The 25,303-nt window shown below is 34.3% G+C and overlaps 1 protein-coding gene across 1 annotated transcript; it reads right to left on the bottom strand.

Moving 5' to 3' along the window:
• Positions 1 to 20,095: 20,095 nt before the first annotated feature.
• LOC136418377 (uncharacterized) lies at positions 20,096 to 22,851 on the bottom strand. The gene is made up of 3 exons (XM_066404422.1): positions 22,710 to 22,851; positions 22,331 to 22,655; positions 20,096 to 20,233 (listed from the first exon to the last, which is right to left on the bottom strand). The coding sequence occupies exons 1-3, from the start codon at positions 22,717 to 22,719 to the stop codon at positions 20,218 to 20,220; spliced, it is 351 nt and encodes a 116-aa protein (XP_066260519.1). The 5' UTR covers positions 22,720 to 22,851; the 3' UTR covers positions 20,096 to 20,217.
• Positions 22,852 to 25,303: the final 2,452 nt, after the last annotated feature.

Below are 25,303 nucleotides of genomic sequence, written 5' to 3'. Positions count from 1 at the left end.
TACTTTGATACTCCGCTATCTATAAGAAAACGTTATGATGTTTTCAAGGTAAAATATAAATTCCACTTAATTTTTTTCAATAAAGAAAATCTATTTTTTCAAAATAATGTTCGAGCTATAGCAATAATTCTTGAGCAGAGCAACTGTTATGGGTAAGTGACAATGGAGATCATTCCAAAAATTGGTTATTCAAATTATTTCCTGAGATTGTGGGTCAGCAGGGGGAGACGATAGGATTTTTAGTACAATATGATTACTAGGTGGGTTGTTATGCCCCACACCCCAAAATAACCCATTTGGCACCTATTCTCAACCCATATTCCATTTACCCCTAGGTACCTACCTAGCCCCCAATCACCGCCAAAAATCCACCGCACTAATCTTTTCGTCTCATCCAAACCATTGGAAAAACTTTGAAGCAAAGGTATCAAAGACCTTCTCAAATCCCCAGGTGCCTACCTGGGAAAAATTAAAGAAATTTATTCCGAATTTTTTTTTATTTCCCCAAAAAAGTTACTTTGCACAACATATGACGAGTAGGATAACGACGTATAGGTGTCATATTAGCCCAAAGGCTTACAGGCAAATGCTGTATCAGCAGCGTGGATCAAAGGGTGCCGCTTCGGCCATAAAAGTGATAGCTGCGCGATAGAAGTACCAAAGGCAGTTAATCAGTTAGGGGCTTTTTCCGTGTGAGATTTATTAGATTCGCTCAAACTTTCGACTTGTTAAGATCACAGTAATAAAGTCCAAAAATCCAAGAATTTTGAGTCACTAACTCCCACCAACCAAAACCCACAACATTTGTTATGGTAAAATATAACTTGTATAGGTCGTTCCACTCCACATACGATTTATGTATAGTGCATCCAGAGTAAGAATGGTTCACGTCATCGCGGTGAAAATCCGTTGCGTTGCCAACTTGTAAATATTATACCTGAACATATATCTTACGAGATTATCAACTTTAAACTTCTAACTAGTCGAAAACGTTTTGCTTAAAAGTGTTTTCGCTTTACTATTTAATGTAGTACTAGCAGCTTATTAGATAAAAATGTAAATTAATTACTTTTACAATATAATCATACCCAGCGTTACAGGAAAATCTTGCTAAGAGTAAAAAAAATAAAGTGTACAAAATAATAATTCATTCTACATCTAAAAAGTCACTTTTTTCTTCACTATCCTCTTCAACGTTGATTATGAACTAACCTCATTCGAGACATGTTCCCTTTCGTATCATTCTTGAATTACATGTTCCGTGTGTTTGATGGTAGTGTTTTGCCATATTTCAGGAATAATTGTATTTAACTCTAGAATACGGGACTATCGTAAATTTTACGAAGCTCGCCCGATTTCGTCAATTTTCGCCTACTTTCGGTTAACTTATGAGACTGGCTATCTGAGTACCTTCAAACGTAGTATTGTGCAATACAGTGTGATATGCACCTGCTTTAAATTATCTCCCTAAATCGATTTTTTTCAAATTGAGTCGTAATTTTTACGACAGTCCCGTGTTCACATTAGTTTTTTTTAATAAGTACGGTTTTTTAAGTTTTGTTATTTTTTCTATTTTTTGTTATAAAATATACATACATATGTAATATAGGTAAGATTGCTTGGTTTTTCTGCCTACATGTACGATTGCAAATATTTTTATAGTATCATGTCCAATTTAAAATTTTTGAAGCAAAAGGAATTAGAGGATGAAGCGGCACGTATATTGACTGGAAATGAAAGTGATCCAGAGTCCTATGAGGACAGGGGAAGTGAGTGGGAAGAGGACATTTTGGAAGCTGCGTCAATTGGTTCCGATACCGATAATGAATATGATGAAAATTTGGCTTCTTATACCAATCAACAAGATAATATTCCCGATCAAACTGGAGAAATAATGGACGAATTAGATGAGGATGATATTCCCTTATCACAATTGCGTACCCGTTCAAAACATATTGCCAGTTTCGAAAATATGAATCTAAAAGGGAAGAATGGCCATAAGTGGTCCACACAAATACCCAAAAAGTCCAAAAGAACAGCTGCGAGAAATATTGTACATTTTATATCCGGTCCTAAAGGCGCAGCAAGGGACTGTTCTACTTTGGACGAATACTTTCTTCATTTCTTTTCGGACAAAATTTTAAATATTATTTTGGAACATACAAATGCACAAATCGCCATACAATCGGAAAAGTTCAGCGGCCACCAGAATGTCTCCCAAACGACAAAAGATGAACTAAAAGCTATGTTCGGTATTTTAGTCCTGTCTGCTGCAAAGAAAGATAATCATTTATCAGTAAAGCATATGTTTGATATCACTATTTCGGGTACTTTTTATAGAGCATGCATGAGTTATGACCGATTTTATTTCCTGCTAAATTGCCTAAGGTTCGATGCTAAAGAAACTAGACAAGAGAGAAAACTAAATGATCCATTTGCACATATCCGAGAGATTTGGGACATTTTGATTGAAACATGTAAAACGTCATATACTCCGTCTTCATACCTCACCATTGACGAACAACTCCTAGCTTTTCGGGGACGTTGTCCATTTAGGATGTACATTCCTAATAAACCAGGGAAGTATGGAGTGAAAATTGTAATGGTGTGCGATTCTTCAACCAAATACATGTTAGATGCAAGCCCTTATTTGGGAAAAAAAACACCGACAAATGGTTTACCACTATCCGAGTTTTATGTAAAAGAATTAACGAAGTCGGTTCACGGTACAAATCGCAATATTACCATGGACAATTGGTTCACATCAGTTTCGCTCGCTGACCAGCTACTACAAGATCCCTACAAATTAACAATGATAGGAACTATACGCAAAAATAAAAGGGAAATTCCAAATGAGTTATTGAATGTAAAAAGTCGAATCCCAAATACGTCAATGTTTTGCTTCGACAAGAAAAAGACACTACTATCTTATATGCCACGAAAAAACAAAATAGTTCTGTTACTCTCAACAATGCATGAGGGAGCAGAAGTCATGGAACCAACTGGTAGACCAGCAATTATTCATAATTATAACCAAACAAAGGGAAGTGTGGACACATTTGATCAAATGTGTTCCAATATGAGTTCAAGTAGAAAAACACGGAGATGACCTTTATGTGTATTTTATGGCATGATAAATATGAGTAGCATAAACTCTTATGTCATTTACACATTCAATATATTAAAAACTGGTAAAAAACCTCTGTCCAGATACCAGTATATGATCAATTTAAGCCAGTGTCTGGCTAAGTCATGGATGCTACAACGATATAATAGCTCGACTTTACGTCGAAATCTTCGCCAAGATATAGCATCAAATCTTGATTTAGGGCCAGAAGAAGACGCCAACAACCCTCAAGAAAAAAAAAGAAAAACATGTTTCTATTGTCCTAGCCAAAAAAGACGAATGACCACTAATTATTGCAAAGACTGCAAACAGCCAATATGTGGGGAACACCGCGGAAATATTTGTAAAAAATGCACTGAAAGTTAAAAAATAATATTCATTTTGTAATGTTACAAGTTTGTTTGAATTACAAATAATATATTCGTTATATTTGCCGTTTCTTAATAACTTGAGAAATAGAATTAAATATAAATATTCATGGCGTCGTAAAATTTACGATAATCCCGTGTTTACGTTCAGGGTAAAGAGTCCCGTATTCTAGGGTTAAAGCTTCCTTCCACATCTGTAGGTTGCACAACGTTTTTGCTCTTAAAACAGTTTTGAAAACTGGTAAAAACCCAAGAACTTTTTAAAAATTCAAAAAAATTGAAATATGAACAGTGCGATAAAACGTCAAACAAACAAATCGCAAAATGATGTTTGAGTAACGGCAACGTCGCAATATCTTGCCAACATAATTTATGGCGCGAAATTTAAATTTCCACAACAACGTATGTTGTTGTTCCATATGGTCGGTTGGCATTGAAATTACGTCACTTGTGACGTGCAACCATTCTTAAGCTGGATACACTATATGTTATATGTGTTGCTTATCTACAGACATTAAATTTCCCCGTCAATTTTAACCAAAGAAGCAAACAATTACTAATTGTAAGTATTTCAGTCTAGAATATATTATAAAGGGCGTTTCAGGAGGAGATGTACAAGCTTCGACATGTTATTTTACATTTAATTCTAAGCAAAAAAGCTTCTACGAACATAATATTGTGGAACCTGGGTTCACGTAACCGTCGCGGGCGGGACACCGGTGTCGTCCGGGCCATTCCTGTCTCTGCCTTACCGGCCACACTTACCCTTTCCTCAATAGTACTTTGGGGAATCATCCCTTTCCCTCCTATCACCTCTTAACGAATCGAAGAAAGCCTGCTTGCTACTTCTTGAATTATCGTAGGTCATTCTTTTACTGTATAACGAATTTATCTACGAAAGAAAAAATGCATCGTATATAATCTTTTTGCCAAAGGGTACCACCTAAGTTTTTCTAAGAGATCCCTTAACGGTACTTTTACAGATTAATCTAGGAAACTTTTAACTCTAACTAGATTACAAGAAATAAAGTTCTCTCTAGAACACTCTACAACTTAAGACCAATTGTACAAGGGGGGGTGTTCTTATGCTAGGTCAACTACAACTAACCTGTGTGTCTCTTCTCTGTTACCGTATGTCGTGCTAACATTTCCCGAACTCACTGTTTAAGGCGTGTTGACTACGAACTTCCGAAGAATCCGTCGTAAGACCAACCAGTCGGGATCAGCTACTTCCTCTGGGATTTTTGTTCGACCCTCCGAGAACCACTTCACAGATTAATTTACGGGAGGCACTTTTTAACGAGTAAGAGGACACATGAGGCGGTGGTTGAGAACCAAGAGCAAGGTCCTAAGACGCGGGATACAAGATTACAAGAGAGTGTCTGTCCCACGTTGCGAGTTTTTAAATACTTAATCTATTCGAGAACGACCATAAGTGTACTTAGACTATAGAGTAGTTATTGGTCTAATAACTATTGGCCGCGTTAAAGCATAACGTTTGAGAGGCACGATTTGGCCTTTTTGGGTTTTTTGGTAATCGTGATTGCACCTTAGTACTAGTCCCGACAGAGAAACCGCTGAGAATTCTACCACTTAGCTCATCCCTTATCCAAGGATAATGGGTGAAAAAGTCCTGTGTTTGGCGGGATTGAATCTCAGACTAGTGATGCTCATAGGTGTATCACGAGAATGCTGTGCCCGACAATTACAGGTTTTAATTCTAAATTATCCTATATGTAACTATATTAAATTAACAGGAATTTACACCATAATCGAATTTCCCGGTTCTAACAGCCTCATTATACTGTTACTTGATAGAGAAATTCACTATATTGTGGGAAACCTTAGACGGTACCCTGTAGGGAGTATTTTTTCTTCAGCTTCTGATAAAACTAAAGGATTAGTTGAGACCTGTAGATTTTGTGGCAGACATATCCACAACAATAACTCCGGAAAGACTTCGTTTAGAAGTTAATTTTGAAAATGATTTTTTTTTAAGTATGAATTTCAAAAAAGGTTGTTGATATTTTTAAGAAATTTGGCGGAGGAGAACGCATCATTAAAAGACATGTTTTGCAATGAAAATAAATAAAATTTGTAACCGGTGGCGCACGTACTATCAATTGCCAGAATCGGACATAAAAAATGGGGCGCCACTGTTTGTTTTAAACACGATTTCCTTATTTTTTAAATCCTCAAAAATGTTTCTAAAACGAAGGTCTCTTAAGGATTTATAGTTAAGTGTGTCGTTTTCCAGAAATAAAGCTTAGATGTCACGTAGATAATAAATTATTATTGGTTAATTGATACAAATTATTTCTCGAAAACGATACACTTTATGATAAATCCTTAAGAGATCTTTGTTTCAGCAAAACGATTGGAGATTTAAAAAATAAAGAAATCTTGTTTAAAAAACAGTGGCGCCCCATCTTTTTTTTGTCTGGTTGATTGTAGCAATTGCACGTCACTCTTTACAGATTTTATTTACTTCCGTTGCGAAAAATGCCTTTTAATGTTATGTTTTCCTCGACCAAATTTCTTTAAAATACCAACAACCGTTTTTGAAATATGTACTTAAAAAATTATTTTCAAAATGAACTTTTATCGCCCTGTATATCCTAAACAATGCCTTTTCGAACTTATGTTTATAGGAACTTTTTTTCTTACAATTAAATGTAGAACAACATATTGAAGTTTGTACATCTCTTCCTAAAGCACCCTGTATTTAACTTTTTTGCATCTCTTTTACGTTCCGAGATAACAAACATGGTCGAACTTCTACAGGGTGTCTGTCTCATTTGTGATGATTTTGCTCGCTTTGGAAATAAATTTTACAGAGTGATTTTTACAATTTGACATATTTTCAAGCGACTGACCAATGTTTTTATAATGTTAAAGGGATACTTTAAAATTATAGTAATTGATACCTGCGCCGCTTAAACGAGTTTCATTATTAATTATTTAGTTACAAAATGAGAGTAACTACCTTTATCGGTTAATAAATGGGACCAATAATAACAATACCACTGTCTGAGTTTGGTTTCATAAAAATTGAGTACAGGATTGCAAAAACCACATATCCTTTACAATCACGATGGCAACTGACATAAGAGACACCCTGTACAGTGTGGTAGGAATTGATTTGCTTTAACAGAGAAAACCGATTTCCAGATTACATAGAGAAAAATCGATTTAGATGTCATGGGCTCGATTTCTGAGAAATGTTTAATGGTAAAAACCGGATGACGATATTTTCTACGTTACTGCTAACAGAGATATAGGGCACTTATTAATTTTCGGTCATTTTGAAAATTGCCCATAATATTTTTATTTCAAAGAATATCTCAATTCTGTAAACACATTCTTAAAGCACTTTTTTAAGTGCAACACAGTGGCTTACTCAGATTGTTGTATAGTTTTCCATTTTATCAGAAATACAATTGTTTTTAAATAGAAATCATATTCAAGGGAAGAACCATTGTGATAAAAGAGAAATTGCAGGAGGCTACTAGGCAAGCTTTTGCAGTTATTAAACCAGTCGAATAAATACTTTAAATAGCTGTAACTCTGTAGGTAAAAGATGTTTACTATGTATTCACCTGGGAGATGTTCAATTTGACCATCTTCAATTATTTTTAAATTATAAAAAAAAAATTTACAGAAAATTATTTAAAATTATCTAAAATGATTAATCTATAATTTAATCTCACCACGGTCATTTTTTTAAGTACACAGCCAACTATGATTTTCACTAAAAAAAAAGAAAATTATGTATTTCTGATAAAATCGACAAATATGGAAAAAATCTGAGTAAGCCATTGGATTGCACTCGAAAAAGTGCCTTAAAAATATGTTTACAGAACTGAAATATTCATTGAAATAAAAAAGTTATCGGCAGTTTTCAAAATGGGCGAAAATTGAAAAACGTCCTACATCCCGATTGGAAGCGACAATATCGTCTGGTGGTTTTTACCACTAAGTATTTCTCAGAAATCGAACCCATGACATCTAAGTCGATTTTTCTCCATCTAATCGGGAAATAGGTTTTCTCTGTTAAAACAGACCAATTCGGACCACACTGTCCAGTGTATAAAATTAGCATTAAGTGAGCTTACAGTACATATTTTCTGGGAGTAATATTATGCTCCTCCTGGCAGTTACATGTTAACTGTTAAAGTTTTATGTTAACTGTATGGCCTCATTCAACTATTTTCAAGTAATTTTTCAATTCATTCAAACCGCTATACAGGGTGGTCACTTTTACGACGCTTTCTATGGGGATTTTCGAAATGGTTAAAGATACAAGGTTGATTAAATGGAGAAAAAGTTTCGTATTTTTATGCTCTGCAAAAAGCTGAAAGCAAAATTGGAATATTCTATGTAATTATTAAGTTATCAAAGAAATACCAAAAAAGTCGATTTTCTGATTTTGTCTATAACTTATTTATTTTTCATACAATCATTTTGAAACTTGGGTGTTCTATATTTTCCGCCAGTGTCTTCAATATGGAAAGGTAAAAAATATCCTAGACCTACTAGTTTACGTGAAAATAATACCAACTTTCGATTTTCTTATGGGTGCCATATTGGATTTTCGCATTTTTGAAAAACACGAAAGATTTCCGTTTCGGCGAGGTGCAACACAAGGGTCTTCTGAACTATTTTATAATAAAAATTAAAATATTTAAATATTTGATGAAAAAATCAAGTAGCACTGGATTTGTCAAGGTCATAATTGGTTTCCAAGTTACTGACTGTTTTTGACACATAAGTCAAGTAGCCAATAATACAACTTTTAAATAAGTAATAAAAAAAATTATCAAATGTATTTTTGAAAATCAATAACACAAACTTTAACATTAATTAACAAAGAAATTAGTACGAGGAAAGAAAATTACTTAAAACGTTCAAAATGACCGCCACCATAAGTAATACATAATGCCGTTCGCTCATACATATTTAAAGTAGCTCTTCTGATAACAACTGGGTCAATAGTCCGAAAGAAATTTGTAATTTGGTTTCTAAAATTATCTTTACTGAGTATAGATGTATTGTAAATGGTTTTTTTGGCAAAACCCCATAAGAAATAATCTCATCTTTGGAGAAATATCTTTCCATTTTGATGAAAATCAAAATTCACTTAATTCACAGAAGAACAAAACTCACTTTTTTTACTCAATTTTTTTTAAATAAAACTATGTTGACAGCAACCAATAATATTGGCTACTTGACTTATGTGTCAAAAACAGTCAGTAACTTGGAAACCAATTATGACCTTAACAAATCCAGTGCTACTTGATTTTTTCATCAAATATTTAAATATTTTAATTTTTATTATAAAATAGTTCAGAAGACCCTTGTGTTGCACCTCGCCGAAACGGAAATCTTTCGTGTTTTTCAAAAATGCGAAAATCCAATATGGCGCCCATAAAAAAATCGAAAGTTGGTATTATTTTCACGTAAACTAGTAGGTCTAGGATATTTTTTACCTTTCCATATTGAAGACACTGATGGAAAATATAGAACACCCAAGTTTCAAAATGATTGTATAAAAAATAAATAAGTTATAGACAAAAAAAGAAAATCGACTTTTTTGGTATTTCTTTGATATCTTAGTAATTACATAGGATATTCCTATGTTGCTTTCATAATAATACGAAACTTTTTCTCCATTTAACCAACCTTGTATCTTTAACCGTTTCGAAAATCCCCATAGAATGCGTCGTAAAAGTGACCACCCTGTATTAATACAGTCGCGAGATTAATTATTCGTCCACTTAACCTATTTTCAAAAAATCTATCATAATAAAGACAGAACCCGCTTCTAACGTAAAATAAATCTGTTCGCAATCAAATTATTAAGTTTTTGTCAAATTAGGAGAAAATCAAAATGTTTATCAACATTTCTTGAGGCATGATAATGCTTTTAAATTTATAATGCGAAGCAAAATTATTCGTCCACTTGGCTCGCCCAACAAAATATTTGCTATTTATTTCTTTTTTTGTAAAATTCCTCCAGATAAATTGAACAAAGTATTTGTGATATCTGAGTAGTATTCACATTCACAGAAGGCGAGTTAATTTTAAAAATGGGTCGTAAATATTTTGAAGTTCCTGCTCATTTAAGAGCGTTAGTTATAAAATTAAATAACGAAGGAAGATCGCAATGTAAAATAGCCAAGAATTGTTGGTAGAAGCAAATGAACGATCCAATTGTTGGAATATCCAGTCCAAAACAACGAATAAAGCGCATTCCTATTCACAGATATATGACGCAATGTTATCAATGCCTCAAAGAACGACCGGCCTAAATATGATTATTGCTTAGGTTAGTGTTTCTCTTCCTTCTCTGGCTTAGCGATAAGAGTAGTTAAAAAATCTAGAGTTAGTCTATCGCCTGTCGGGTATATATAACGATCGTTGATAATAAGAAATAAAAGGTTTAATTAATTACGCCTACAATTTGATTTTTACTGTCACACCATTAGACGGTCTGGTTTAAAAGGATTATTCAACACCAATTTATTATAAAAAAATTTTAAACATTGAAAATAACCGCAACATTGTCAGGAAGAGGAAGAAAATGTGCCTTGACCGATGGCACGAAATAAGAAATTATTAGAATAGTGATAATAAATCCAAGAATTACGGCCACAGATTTGACAAAAAGCGTTGAACATTATTACGGACTAGTTGTACATGTTGCAACAATAAGAAAATTATTAAGAAACAATGGTTTGAGGGCACGAGTAGGTACGAAAAAACCATTCGTTAATGAAGTGAAGAGAAAGAAGCGTCGGGAATTTGCCCAAATGTATCTTTCCAAAGAATTTTTGGAAAAACATTATATTTACGGATGAGACTAAAATTGATCTATTCTGAAAGCCAAAAAAAGTTTTAGTGTACAGAAAACGAGGAAAATCTTACAAACCTAAAAATATAATTCCAACAGTGAAACACGGAGGTGGTTCTGTTATTATCCGGGGGTGCGTATCTTTGTACGGGAAGGGTCGACTTAATTTTATTGACGGGATTATGAATCGCTTTGTCTATTTAGACATCCTTAAGAATAATTTATACGAAAGCGCAAATGATGTGGGAATTTTAGATAAATATGTTTTCCAACAAGACAATGACCATTAACACAAAGCTTGGATAGTTAGTAGGAAGTAGGAATGGTTGTGTAATACACCAAAAGTGTTAAAAACGCCACCTCAGTCACCGGATATAAATCCCATAGGACATTTGTGATGAGAACTGAACGAAAGAGCAAAGAAACATAAAATATTTAATATGGAGGAGCTAAAAGCCAGATGTCTGGAAGAATGGGCAAAAATCCCAGTGAAAGTTGTCAGAAAATTAGTTGAGTCAATGCTTAGCAGGTTGGGAGAAGTTATAAAATCAAAAAGATATCCTACACGATACTGAATTGAGACATTTCGCATAAATATGACAGTAGACGAATAATTTTTCTCTTCTGGTTTTTGGTTTTTAAGAATTTGTTATTTATCTTTGAAAGATATTGTTTATATTTTATTTGCATATTTGAGACAAAAATGATACATTTTCGTTTATGCAATAAGGCTCATATAAATTTAAGTAATTTGGGTTTTATTCTAATTTTTTAAATATTCTGCTAGTGGACAAATAATTAATCTCGCCACTGTTGCAGCTGACTATATAGAAACATGAGAAGGTTGAGGAGTGTCGTATTTTTTTTAAAACAGTTAAATCGACTTACCAAGAAAAATTGTGTTGCACGTTGAATGTTTGAAACTTGACGGAGGCAGCAAACGTTGTAGAAATGAAATGAAACATTCGCCGTATTCCTATTTTTATATAGGATCCTCAACTTTTTTGTCAAATTCCATTCAGCATAAAAAAATCTAAGAATCAAATAAACGCGCTGCGTTGCCTCTTTAAGAGCCGTTTTCTCAAATTAATACTTTCAAGGGGAGGACACGAGTTTGGGGATATAGAGTACCCTATTAATATGTTACCTGAGTAAAAAGATGGAATACAACACTTAATCATTCAAGAGAAAAAAGGCATTAAAGGGTCTATGCGTCTTAAATACTTGCGTGTTTGTAGCGTTCAACAATGATTGGCGTGGCGCAGCGGGTAAAGTAATTGTCTGCTACACTGCCGTCCTAGGTCCAATTCTCCTTCCGTGCATTTTTTTTTAAATTTTATTTTTTTCATTTTAATGTTTAATTATCAATAAAATATTCGAATAATTAATAATTACTTAAAATATTTGATTTTATTGATTCGAAATTGGTATATAAAACATTATTTTATTTAATTATAAAAATATCTGTCTATAAATACCTTTTGAGGTTCGGGTAAAGTCACATCATTTAGGAAAACTAGGTAAAATATTTACGAAACTATAAGACTTACAAAGCTTATAGAATTGCAAATTGAATATAAATTTATTTTATATTGTTCGTTTATAACTAGTTTAGAACAATTTTTACTATGAGATTTATCATAAAAACAATTGAAATATATGTAGGATCGCGTTCCTTGTAGATAGGTGTTACTGTTAAGTTGGATACATATTAGATAGTAGGAATTAACTGTAAGATGGTCATACCCCTGGGGTACGACTCTGGTGGGCATTAGTTGGGGCATGGGAACTTCCCATGCCATGCCATGTCGGTGTTGGAAATCCCCGCAATAAACCGGGTCGGCATTGGAACTGCCTTTAATATATTTTGTCGGCATTTGAATTGCCCTTGATCAATTTCGTTGGCCCTATAGTGGCAGTTTCAATTCCCAGCTTAAGACGTAACGGTTTGATGCGGCGGGTGGTGCAGACGGCACCCTAGCCAGGGTACGCCCATGGTTTATGACCATGGGTTTTAGTATTTAAGATTTTGCAGGGCATATACAAGCGCTCTTTTCTTCTGGGTTGGGTTGTCGTTGGTAACTCAGAAGTCGCGTCCGCGCTCGCTAAACTCACAAGTTACTTTATACTCTCTTTTGTTCACTTTACATTAATAAACGCATACTTATAGTCCTTTCCTATCTGTGATTTTATTATAAGATATAAACACCATCCTATATCTACAGTAGTATCAAAATCCGATACTACATATAAATTATTAGATTTATGTATTAATAAATAGGTTACTGTATAATGTGTAAATTGATCAATAAATGTGACAAAATAATATAATTTTATAAAATAATAAAATAATTTTTATCGTCCATTGTGGGTGGACTGATAGGGCCACACACGTCGGAGTGGACAATAAATAATGGTCTTTTGATGTGAGTTTTGTCTTTAGTTTTAGCAAATGGTAGGCGTGCTTGTTTTCCATAAATACAAGCTTCACAAATATCATGTGTAGGTTGGATATTATTTAGATATTCATTGTCAGTCAACAGATCAATGTTTTTTAATTGCAAAAATTTGTCTTTGCCTATGTGACCTAAACGGGCGTGCCAAAGTTTATAATTATTTAACACCCTTTCAGTCACATTTACCTTTTTCCCTAAAGGTTTATTAATTTTTACTGTCACAGTTATTAGTTTATTTTGAGACTTACCCTTTATTATTGTTTTGTTGCCTTTCTTGATACTCACTGAACCATTTTCTTTAAAAATTACTGCCATGCCTACTTGTTGAATTCGGTGTACAGAAAGCAAATTGTATGGGATGTCCGCAGCATATAGTACATCCTCCAGGACTCCGGTCATTCCTTGGTCAGTTGATACGCTAATGTTTCCTTTTAATGTTGCTGTTATTGAAACACCAACTTTTGCTACGGAGATGGGAACTGGATGATCCAATTGTCTGTATGATGTGAAGACATTCTTTTGGTTCACCATATGATCCGTTGCACCGGAGTCTAATATAAATGTTAAACATTGTCCTGAAGAAGTAGGTTGCCGTGAAGTTGTTGTTCCCATCATAAAGGCAAAACCCTGGCTATTATTTGATTCTGTACGAACTGTTTGTAAAGTGCGTTCCCGAGTTTCTTCTCCTTTTCGGTGGTTTTTCTTGTAAAAGTAGCAGTCCTTTATTGTATGATTGTTTCGGCCACAGTGTTTGCACTTCATTTTTGGGTACAGCTGTCCTGATGGTGTTCCTTGTTTGAAAGAATATTTTCTAATGGTTTGTTTTGGAAATTTGGCACCGTGATATTTATTTCTGTTGTAGGGATCTGGTCTTTTGAATCGTTGTCTTTCCACATGTAGTACTTTAGAACTGGTGTCACTATTCTCGTCTTTTAATTTGGTTTCGTAGTCGAGCAATTTAGTTTTTACAAACGCAAAATTCAAATTATCATCTGTTAGCGTTTGAATTGCAGTTACTATCCCGTCATAGGATGATGGCAGGGTGAGAAGTAGATGTGCTGTTTTAGACATTTCTGTTAAGGTTCCACCAGCCGCCAGAAGCTCAATCATTAATTCGTCGAATATAATAAAATGCTTTGATAACTGCATGTCACTTTTAAATTTTAAACTCAACAGTTTCTTTTAGACAGCTAACTGCGTTGCTAGGCTTTTTCTTGCATAAATTGAATCTAATTTTTCAATGATTTGACGGGCTTTCGCTTCTTCTGTGACGAGACCTATTATTGTATCGCTAAGGCATTCTATAATAATTCCTTTGGCCAATCGCTCAAGCTTTTCCCATTTTCTGTCGGGCTCCACTGGGGGTTCCTCGTCTATCACTTTTAATGCATCTTCTTCTGCTAACAAGGCTCTCAATCGAAATTTCCAAATACTGTATCGTTCACCATCAAATTGTCTTATATTACGTCGAGACTTACTGGCTTCCATAATCACTTAAGTTTATTTATCTTAATGTCACCAACTAAACACTGATCGAACACTAAACGGCACGGTACGCAGCGCAATTATTATTATTATTATTATTATTATTATTTTTTTTTTTTTTTTAAATTTTATCCTGGGCCCATAACCTATTTGATTTTCATAGGAAAATGGGGTGCCAATAAAACACAGCACTAGATATCAATCGGAGCTTGAGCGTTTTTATTATCATGTGTATATGAAGCAAGGGCAGCGTCCCTCTTTCGACTAACTGACTTACACACCTCATCTATATGGGGCATGTACGTCCTATTACACATTTTTTTTTTTTTTTTTTTTTTTTTTGAGTGGGAGTATTAGATTTATGTATCCCGCCAGTCTAAATCCAAAAGGAATAAATAATATTAGGTATCAATTAAAGCAAACGTCTAGACCCATTAAGAATATTGATGACTAGATAAAATAAATCTGGATTAATCGATTATGAAGGACCACCCTGAGTTCGCAGTCTCAGAGACACTGTTTTCGCGTATAAAAGAAACTAAACCTTCTTAACTTAACAAAGGTTTATTCATAACATTAACAACTATACAATATCGAGAAACACGTTATTTAAAATGTGTTGACGAGAGTCTAACGCGTACGAGTCCGTGATGAAGTAACGAGAAAAAAGAAAAAGAGAGCTTCTTCAGTTTCGCACCCTCCTTAAGTACTGATACGGAGGTGTAACACCCATAGACGTACCCCCGATAAGGCCCCATTAGCGGCTTCTAGGCTACCTTGTCGCGTTAAAGCGTAGCACTTAGAGGCACGATCGCTGGACTTTTATTGGAGCCCAGCCATTGTATTTGTTTGGCGGTACCTTTAATTTAGATTCGCAATGTTAGCCCGACAAAGAACAGTGCTGGAAATCCCAATCATAAAATAACTTCCCTCAACCGAAGACGGGTGTTAAGCGCTGGGAATTCTAACAGTATTACCCAATGGCTGGGGTTGTCCATGGGCGTAACATCAGTTTCTTAAACTCACTTTGAACATTTAAACTAATAAATAACCCAACCATAATCCATGATATAACAATACGTCGCAAGTCCTAACAAAACTAATAGCACAAAAGTATTTGAAACATTTTTCTTAAAATTAATCAGGAAAAGCAAAATCTATATTAAAATTTCTAATATTTAGTCGAATAACCCGTACCTTTGATAACGATTTCTAACCGTTTTGGCATCGAATCAACAAGTTTTTCAAGTCGTTGAACGTCTGTCTACTCTATCCTTCATGAATAGCCGCAATACAGTCTATTTTCTTAGAGATCTTGTGTTTGCTTATCCGACTTTTTAAACTTTGTCAAAGATGCTCACTTTGGTTGAGATCCGGTGACTGAGGAGGTGTACGAAGGCATTTTGGAGTGTTGTACAATAACCACTCTTGGATTATTCTAGCCGAATGTTTGGGGTCATTATCCTGCTGGAACAAATAATTTCCTTGAAGACCTAATTTTTGAACACTACTAGTCAAATGTTATTTTAAAATATTAATATACATCATTTTATTCATAATTTCATTTATAATATGTAAATTGTCCACATCATTGGCAGCCATACATCACCAAACTTCCCTCATGTTTGATCGTTGGAAGTAGATTGTCTTTTTTGAACGCGGTTCCTGGTCTTCGCCACACAAACTGTCGTTCATCGAAATCAAACAAATTTATTTTCGTCTCATCGGACCAAATGACACGTCTCCAAAATTCTATCGGTTTATTGCGATGTCCCATTGCAAAAGAACCTTTTGCACGCCTTTTGCGAAGGTTAACTTTACTAATGAAAAGCTTTTTCCTAGCTACTCTCCTCGCATAGTTTATCTTTCTTAATATACGTTTGGTTGTCTTGGTACTAACTGACTTTCCAGAAATATGTTCAATATCAGCAACAAGATTTTTGGCACTTTTATGAAGATTTTTTTAAATTTCTTATACAACTTTTCTCTCCTCCCAATTCGTGAGTTTTTTTGGACGTCCTTCTCTGGGCTTATTTCTGATCAAATTATCAGTTTTAAACGTCTTTATTATATATCCAACAGAAGAAATAGATTTTCCCATTGTTTCACTTATTTGTTAGTAAGTTTTACTACTCATATGTAGTTTAACCATAAGCTTGTGTTCTGGTAAACTATAAGGTGTACAAATAAGTTTCTGCCATTTGACAAAACATGGCCCCACCAGAAGATTATCTTGAAATTGTCAGCTGTAAAACGTACTATCGCAAGTTTGGTCATCTAGCAACAATACAACCCTGAAATATTAGTGACTCCTTATCAGCATCACACAATTTATTTCGTTCAATAATGTCAAGTTTTGTGCCGAATAAGTGTCATTTGCGGAAACTTTTAATTTACTTTATTTATTTGAAGAAATCTGCAGTTGATGCGCATCGATTGCTTGTAGAAGCATATAGTGAGGCTGCTTCAAGTGAGAGAAGTTGTCGCGAGTGGTTTCACAAATTTAAAGACAAAGAACGCAGTGGAAGACCTAAAGTGTACGAAGATACGGAATTGGCAGTATTATTGAAGGAAAATTCATCCCAAACGCAAAAAGAACTTGCACTTACATTAGAAGTGGCTCAACAAGCAATTTTGCATCGTTTAAAAATATTAGAAATTGGGCTCCTTATGAATTGAAGCCAAGAGACGTTGAACGCTGATTTCGCAAGAGTAAAATGTTGCTTGCCAGGCATAAAAAAAGGGTTTGTTGCATCGAGTAGTCGCTAGCGATAAAAAATGAATCCATTACGATAACTCGAAAAAAAAGAAAATCATGGAGACCATCTGGCCATGCTTCAACATCGACAGCCAAATCAACTATTCATGAAAAAAAACTCATATTTTGTATTTGGTGAGATCAGCTTGGCGTCATGTATTATGAGTTGCTAAAACCGAACACAACCATTACTGGAATTCTGCCGAACACAATTAATAAGATTGAGCCAAGCACTCAAAAAAAAAACGCGCCCATTACTACTCCAGACACGACAAAATTATTCCCCTACAAGGTAATGCTCGTCTGCATGTTGCGGTGCCGGTCAAGACCTATTTGGAAACACTTAATTGGAAAGTCCTACCCCACCCGCCATATTCACCAGACCTTACCCCATCAGACTATCACTTATTCCAGTCGATGACACATGCTCTGTCTGAGCAGCGCTTTACATCATATGAAGATACCAAAGATTGGGTCGATTCATGGATAGCCTCAAAAGATGAAGAGTCCTTCCGACGTGGCATTCGAATGCTGTCAGAAAAGTGAGAAACAGTAGTGGCTAGCGATGGACAATACTTTGAATAAAACATAATGCACCATACTTTCACAATAAATTCCTAATTTTTGATATCAAACGACGGAAACTTATTTGTACCCGTTATAATTTCTTTAGTTTTCATTTTTAGCTGGTTAGTTATGCTATTATAACGACTTTTAAACGTGAACTAGTAAAAATTATTTCATTGATAACACTTTCGATTTGGTTTATTCATGAAATAAATTTAAATTTTAGGTGCAACTAAAGAATTTTGACGTATGAATATGATTTTCAAATACTTTTGTTTATCGTTTATTGACACACGCCGCCTTTGATCAACTTACTACACTGTATGTTGTAATTCGAATTTTTATTAAACATTTAAAATAACATTCATACTGGAATTTTGATGTTTTTAATAATTGCCACTCAATTTATAACCTTTTTAACCAATTATACGAAATTTAAAATAAAACACCACCATTTCTAAATATTAATGTGCGCAACTGTGTCTCTAGTCAAATTAAGTAAATTATGTGATGACGTTCTTTGCTATGAGGACAATCTCATCACTTTACAGGGAATTGATGGAATCACCAAATTTCAAGAAACCTTGTGTTATTGCAACCTCCTCATCAACCTTGCTAACATAACTATTACATACCATTTTCCCATACCTACTAGGTAACGACTTTATTAGAGCACACATTTTTGAAATTAATTATAATTCCAAAGAACTCATTGTCAAGTCGCAAAGAATCCAATTAGTGTACATCGAACAAAACTTCCAAAACTCCAAAGATGAAACGATTACCCCAAAACCTAAGGAAGAATTAATACAGAGTGATCATTTAAATTTCATATTTAGTAAGCTGTAGAATTTGTGGAAGAAAAAAACGTATGTCGATTATCGTTTGTGTATATTTGGTTACCTAAGTATCCTACATCATTTGCTATTTTTCATGACGAAACGCTTCTTCCGAAGACATTTAGCCGATCATTATTTATCATTTTAATCATTTACCATTCGGCCTTTGCATTTTTTCGTTTTCCTTTCTTTATTACTTTATTAATTTTATCCGTTTTATAAAAAATTGGTCTTTTTTAAGACCACAATATCGTTTGTTTAAATTCGGTTTCCTGTAACTATCGGAAAACGGTATTTACAGATGAGCAGAAAATATTTATGATTGATGCCTATTTCCGTAATGGACATCTAATTAATGGAAAATGGGTTTATGAAGTTCAACCCAGTTTTCGAGAATTTCGTGAAAAATTCCCTGAAGTTGTAACAGATTAATTGAACTTCACAAATACACTGAAGTATATTGTACATTTATTTCGTGAAACCCACAGCATTCAGAGAAAGTCAGGCAGCAGAAGACCAAAAAAATGAACTTCAGACACTATAGAAAATGTAAGCCAGATAATGCATGAATACCAAATAATTCCCTGAGGAGACTGACACAGCAGATCGACTTATTTTATGATACCTCACAGAATTCTCAAAAAAGACCTAAATTTGTTTCTTTACAAAATGCAAGTGTTCCAAGAACCTCTTTAGATTATGAAACCAGGATAACTTATTGCACCTGGTTCAATGAGACAATGAATAACAATCTTCTGGATCTGTAATTCTTTAGTGATGAAGTCGGGTTTCATTTGTTGGGATATGTGAACTCTCAAAATATGCGAATGTGGAGTGCAAATAATCCTCACACATTTCAAAAATCTCCATTACATCCGCAAAAAATTTGAGTTTGGATTGCTGCCTCCTGAAGACGTTTAATTGGACCAATTTTCTTCAACAAGAGTATTACAGCAGAGAGTTATCGAAATATGTTGAACGAATTCATTAATCAACTACACCCTGACGAATTACAACAGGGTTATTTCCAACATGATGGAGCAACAGCTCATACAACCTTAGATTATCTAAGAGAATATTATGTCAATTGTTTGATAAGTTTATATACAGAGCGTATCTATTTACCTCGGTCCCCAGACCTTACGCCACTGGATTACTTATTGTTCCCAATTTAAAAAAATAACGTTTTTAGACAACTAGTACACACAATCGAAAACCTTAAGGAATGGATTAGAGCAGAGTGTACAAATACCACCCCAGGAATTCTCGACAATATCTTCGAGAGTATGAAGCGACGGGTAAATTTGTGCATTGAAGTGAATGGACAACATTTTCAGCAATTATTGTAAATTTTTTACATAATTAGACTTGTGTTATTAAAAAATGTTCTCAATGTTTAATTGAAATCTCCAAATTAAAAGGAAATAAAGTAACATAACTTCACTCGGCTCCTTTATCAAAAATTAATTTCAACGTGATTTTGCGACATATGATCGAGTTACGACCTACTTCTTATCTTCTATAACTCTCGGGTAAAATCCCACAGCTGGCTAGATATGAAATTTAAATGACCACTCGGTAGTAATTGTTGATAAAAGCAAAAAAATTAAAATGTCAAATTAAGATACTTTATTTTGTTTCATCTGCTTAATTTACGCTAGTCTAAAAATCTATCATCTACATACATCATCTATCAAAATTAGCAGGGCTGCTTAAAGATGCATTTATCCCGGAATTCGTCGACTCTGGCGACGAGGACAACGATCACGTGCTTTCAGCTCTGTAAAAAATACAGTAGTATAAACTGCAAAACATAGGTTACATTCAAAAAAACTAATAAGAGTATTTAACCACTACATTTAGCAAACAAAACCACAGCTAAATATCAATAATACACATTAAATTTTCATTTCAGCTATTTGCATAGGTGCTTGTAAAGTAAAAGTAACTACGGCAGAACTCTCTTAATAGATGATCATGGTTATAACGTCCAATTTATAGTCTCCTCAAAAGTTCCATATAAACACATATATTTGTTTATCACGAGGTACGGTTTAGAAGAAGCACATTTGTAAGTTCTAATATGAAAAAATAAATATATAAATACTCGGATATAAGAAACAAGTTTGACAACCAAAAGGAATTTCGATGCATTTAAACTTATATTGTTGTTTTTTAAAAATTCAGCAGACCCTACAATTGCATTTAGTTTCGTTTTTCAATTGATATTCAAAGTGTTCACATAAAAGAATATTGTAATTGTGACCTGTTGATTAGTATGTGATAAAAATTTTGAGCAAAAACTTTTAACTATTTTTTCCTTAATATTTTATTAAAGGTTAAGTGTGATCTATCATTTTATTGCATAAACTCAGAAAATATTGTTCAAAATGTGCTCTCTATTCAATATACAGACATACATATTAAGGGTAATATGTCAGAAGGGTGTAAGCGCTACTTTTTGAAAAATTGAGATTTTTACGTTATTGAATTTGTAAAAGTAATCCATACAACATATCAAAACGGCGAAAATATTAAGTTAAAAATGGCGGGTATTTTAAAGACGTATGTATCAATTGTTATAAGTTCTGGTAGTATCATAAAGGCGTACGGGTTCTTATGTCCCAAGTAAATCCTTAAAACTATATCGGCACTAAGTATCATAAAGAAAGACCTTCATTGTTTCTTTACAAAAATGAAATGTGGGAGGATTTTCATCAGCTTGATACAAAAAACTTTAAAAGGGCAAATCGAAACAATAACGTGCATGAATATCCCACAAACTTGCATGATTATCCTGCGTATTGAAAGATTCTACCTATAAGTGAAAAGAAGTTTAAAGATTTAAGTGAGTTATGTCAAAGTAACGTAATCGAAGATGTGTATAAACTGTTTTACTTGAGACTAAAACACACTTTGGGCAACGAAGAGTCTTTGAAGCTTCTATTGACTCTGATGAAATACCGCTCTCTGTCATAAAAGGGAAAATGAGAAAAAGAAAACGGGTTTAATTTCGCATTTTATGCTATTATTTTAAGTTGATGTATTTAGAAAGTGCAGTTGATACTAATTATAATTTGAAGTAATAAGTTGATAGTAATAATAAAAATGTCATAAAATGTACACAGATATTTGCCCCTCTAGACAGCAAATAAATTATCAAGACTGTCGATTATCAAAAGCTTAAAGTTTCTAGCAAAAACTGAAAACACTAACAAAATCTTCTCTACTGCAAAACTAGAAAAATGGTACATCTGTCTCTCTGATATATCACCCTCGATATGTGCCTACATATGTACATACATACATGTCAGATTGGGTATTTCTCAGATAGGGAAAAAACGCAAGTCCAAACACAAATCAGGAACTGAGTGCTCTCCCATACAATGCATGGGAGTCACCCCGAGGACGTCTATTTTTCCCTCTAGAACAGACATCCAACCTTATACATTCTTCCCATTCTTCCATCCCTTAATCATTCTCTTCACATCTCCATATGTTTTTGACGAGATGGTAAACAGACCCTCCTCATCTTTTACCACAAATGATCTATTTTAGTTAGTACAAGTTTAGTCCACTTTCAACATGCAACGAGGACACCAACAGGTGTCTGTGACATACTGCACATGTCCAGGAATAACCCACAACACTATTTTTATGAGGCATCATGTTCCTTACACTTACATTAAATGATTTGATAAGTAACCCCACATCCCTTTCTTTATGAAAGCTTACATACACATGTATTGGAAATACAATGAACCTAATGCAATAAGCAATTGGTTATAGCGAGCGAATTTGCCAGTCCATTGGGTCCTTGTATTAAGCAAGTTATACTGTCTATTAAAAATTAAAAACAGGTTAGAATGTTACATACCCCATTAAGGCTTTTAATTTTTTCACGGCCACATTCCTCCGGTCTGGTGCCCTGAAATGCAGTACCATACAGGGTCGCCCAAAGCGCGGATTCAATTGTAGGGCTTTTTGTCCCACCTCGATAAAGCCAGCAAGACGGGATCCAGTAAATGATGATACGGATATTTCGGCGTTGTCTGGAATTATGTTTATTAAGCCATGTATGAATTTAACGCGTCCATAATAATTTTGGTCCCCGACTTCTATCCTAATCTTTTTAACACCCATTTTCGCTAGTGGATGTTCTTGAGACTGAATCCAATCTATCATAGAAGTATCTATTTTATCTGGAAATGAAAAAAAAAGTTTTTTTTCACTTTTTATAATTTAGGTATGCGGACCGTTCCCCATGTTGAAAATATCCAAATAAAAATGTTATGTTGTTGATAGTATAAAGAGAGACGACTGATAAAGGGTGATGTTTTTATTTCAAGAGAGTTCAGGACAGAAAAAGGGAATTTCAGGCGTAGTTTTCCTTTTAACAACCTAACGAACCCTTTCTGTACTTCCGCCACTGTCATCCGTCAATTGCGAATGTCTGAATGTCAGTTGTCGGTGCAGATTCTCGGAGTGTGGCGGAGCCAACAGCATAGTGCATTGTCACCCGTCTATCAATGACAGTGACAGTGCCCTGCGAATCAGAGCAACCTTTCGGTCCCTAGAGATTGCAAACAGCGGCGGGAAAACATTTTTCCGTAACGGCTTCCGGCAATACATTCCAGATTTTTCTACCGAAACCCTATAAAACCGTTGGTTACGTCAACAACGCTCTCTTTTGGGCTCTGTTTTTCTTTCAACCTACGTCCAATACCTGGTAACATTAACACTCTGTATACAGTAATTATAAGTTTATTTTAAGTGTTTTAATATACAAATCAAAAGTTCCCGTTGTACGAATTTTGTTTGGACGTTCACGTTAATGTAACCAACAAACGAAAACGCCTAGTACACTCAAACGGGACAAAAGTAATGCACCACATAGCCAACAAGTTTAAATCAAAAATATTTGTATCGAGGTGACCGGCGGTTGCCGTTTGTTCTGTGGCACGTGAGAATGTCTCTTTACTGCAGGGAGAGTACTCGGTGCACGTGTTATGAGGACGGTCATACACCAACAAATACACGATTATTCATTGTATGATCGACACGTCTTTTAAACTCAACAAACTAACTTTATTTAAGAAAAAGATTCTGTTAAAATTATTAACAAAGGCTTATGACGAAAAAGGGTGTGTTTTCACAGAAAATTGTATCTGGAGATTAAGCAGATAGATGTTCTGCGTTCGGATAATCGACCAGACAATAGAACTGCCTGGTGTCCTGACTCCCTGAAATCGCCTTTTCTGCGTGTCACTCTTCACTGTCAGAACTCTACGTCAACCCTTGCTTGTCTCTGGAACTCGCACCAGAGTAATCAGAGTCTGCATCGTGGCATCACATCTATTGTAAAATTATTATACTGTGTTGTATATGTAGTCAACATTGATTTTCTACGCCTCCATTATGTCTTCTACGAGCTCTGTTCACCTTTAGTTGGCCCAGTTAACAAAATTTCGATTATTTTTGAGCATTGAAGTTAATTTAACCCTGCGTGGGTCGCGTTGTTTTTTTGAAACGTAACGAGTCGCGCGATATCTAACAGATGTATGAGCATAAAAATGATACTCGATTGAAATACTGCATAAATAATAAAAACGAGACATTGTAAAAAACTTTATTTTAGTGAATTAAATAAGCCAACATAAATTTTTAATCATCATATAAACTAAATATACAAAATAACTCAAAGAACCAACACATCCTCATACAAACTAAACGTAAACTTAAAAATTCAGTACAAATTTAAAATCATGTTTTTTTTTAACAAAACTTGTTATGATTAAAGTTGGAAAATGAAAAAAAAATTGCAATACACATTTCAATCAGTTCAATTAGAATTTGAACTTTCACTGTTGTTCTCATCTAAAGATTTTTGACAGATCATTTTAGCATGTTCTAATTATTACATTTGTGGCAACGATACTTCGTAAATTTCATTTTTTTACATTCTAAATAGTAAGGTCTATATGTTTTTCTAGTGCTATCTAATTCTTGTGCAGATCGTTCATTTTCTGGAACAGGATTATACAGTGAGTGACATTAATCTTTGAACACTTACGTTTGTAGCAAAAATACACCGAGAAATAAGAAAAAAAAATTATTATGGATATATTATTTTTTTATTAAAACTAGGAATCTTATCAACATAAATATAATACAAAAACCTAGAATAAATAACTTAAAAAAAGTCTTGTTTAGCAAGAACTCAAAATATACAAATATAACATGTTACATTAATCTTTGAACACTTACCAAATTATGGCAAATATCCTTCTTGTTACTTAATAATGCTTCATTTAATATTTGGTGTGACCACCTATGGCGTCTATAACTGCTCTTAATCTTCGTGGCATAGAAGAAATCAATAGTTCTAAATAAATAAGCGATATTTTTTCCCATTCCTTTTTTAGATGCTCTTGCAGTTCTTTCAAGTTTGAAACCGGCCTCTCACAACTTTTTTGTCTAAATAATCCCACAAGTGCTCAATGGGATTAAGGTCTGGGGACTGGGGCGGTGTCTCGATAACTTTTGGGCAGTTGTATAAGAGCCATTCTCGCGTACGGTAGGCTTTATGCTTGGGACCATTATCCTGGTAGAATCGAAATATGTCCAGGATCCCCAATTTTTCTGCACTGGGTCGTAGATTCTTTTTCGAAATATCAATGTACAGGGTGATCCAAACTTGGCGCCCTGGACCTATTATGGTAAAACGGAAGCCGAAATTAAAAATCTAAATAAGGATCTTAAATAAGATCCCCTAAGGTCTATTTTAAGTTGAAAACGAGATTTTTCCAAATGTGGGAAAATGGTATCTGTGACGTCATCAGCAATTTTT

Source organism: Euwallacea similis, chromosome 34 (genome assembly GCF_039881205.1).
Source record: "Euwallacea similis isolate ESF13 chromosome 34, ESF131.1, whole genome shotgun sequence".
Classification (NCBI taxonomy): domain Eukaryota; kingdom Metazoa; phylum Arthropoda; class Insecta; order Coleoptera; family Curculionidae; genus Euwallacea; species Euwallacea similis.
The sequence above is the reverse complement of the archived record's forward strand: the minus strand, read 5'-3'. Positions and strand labels throughout refer to the sequence as shown.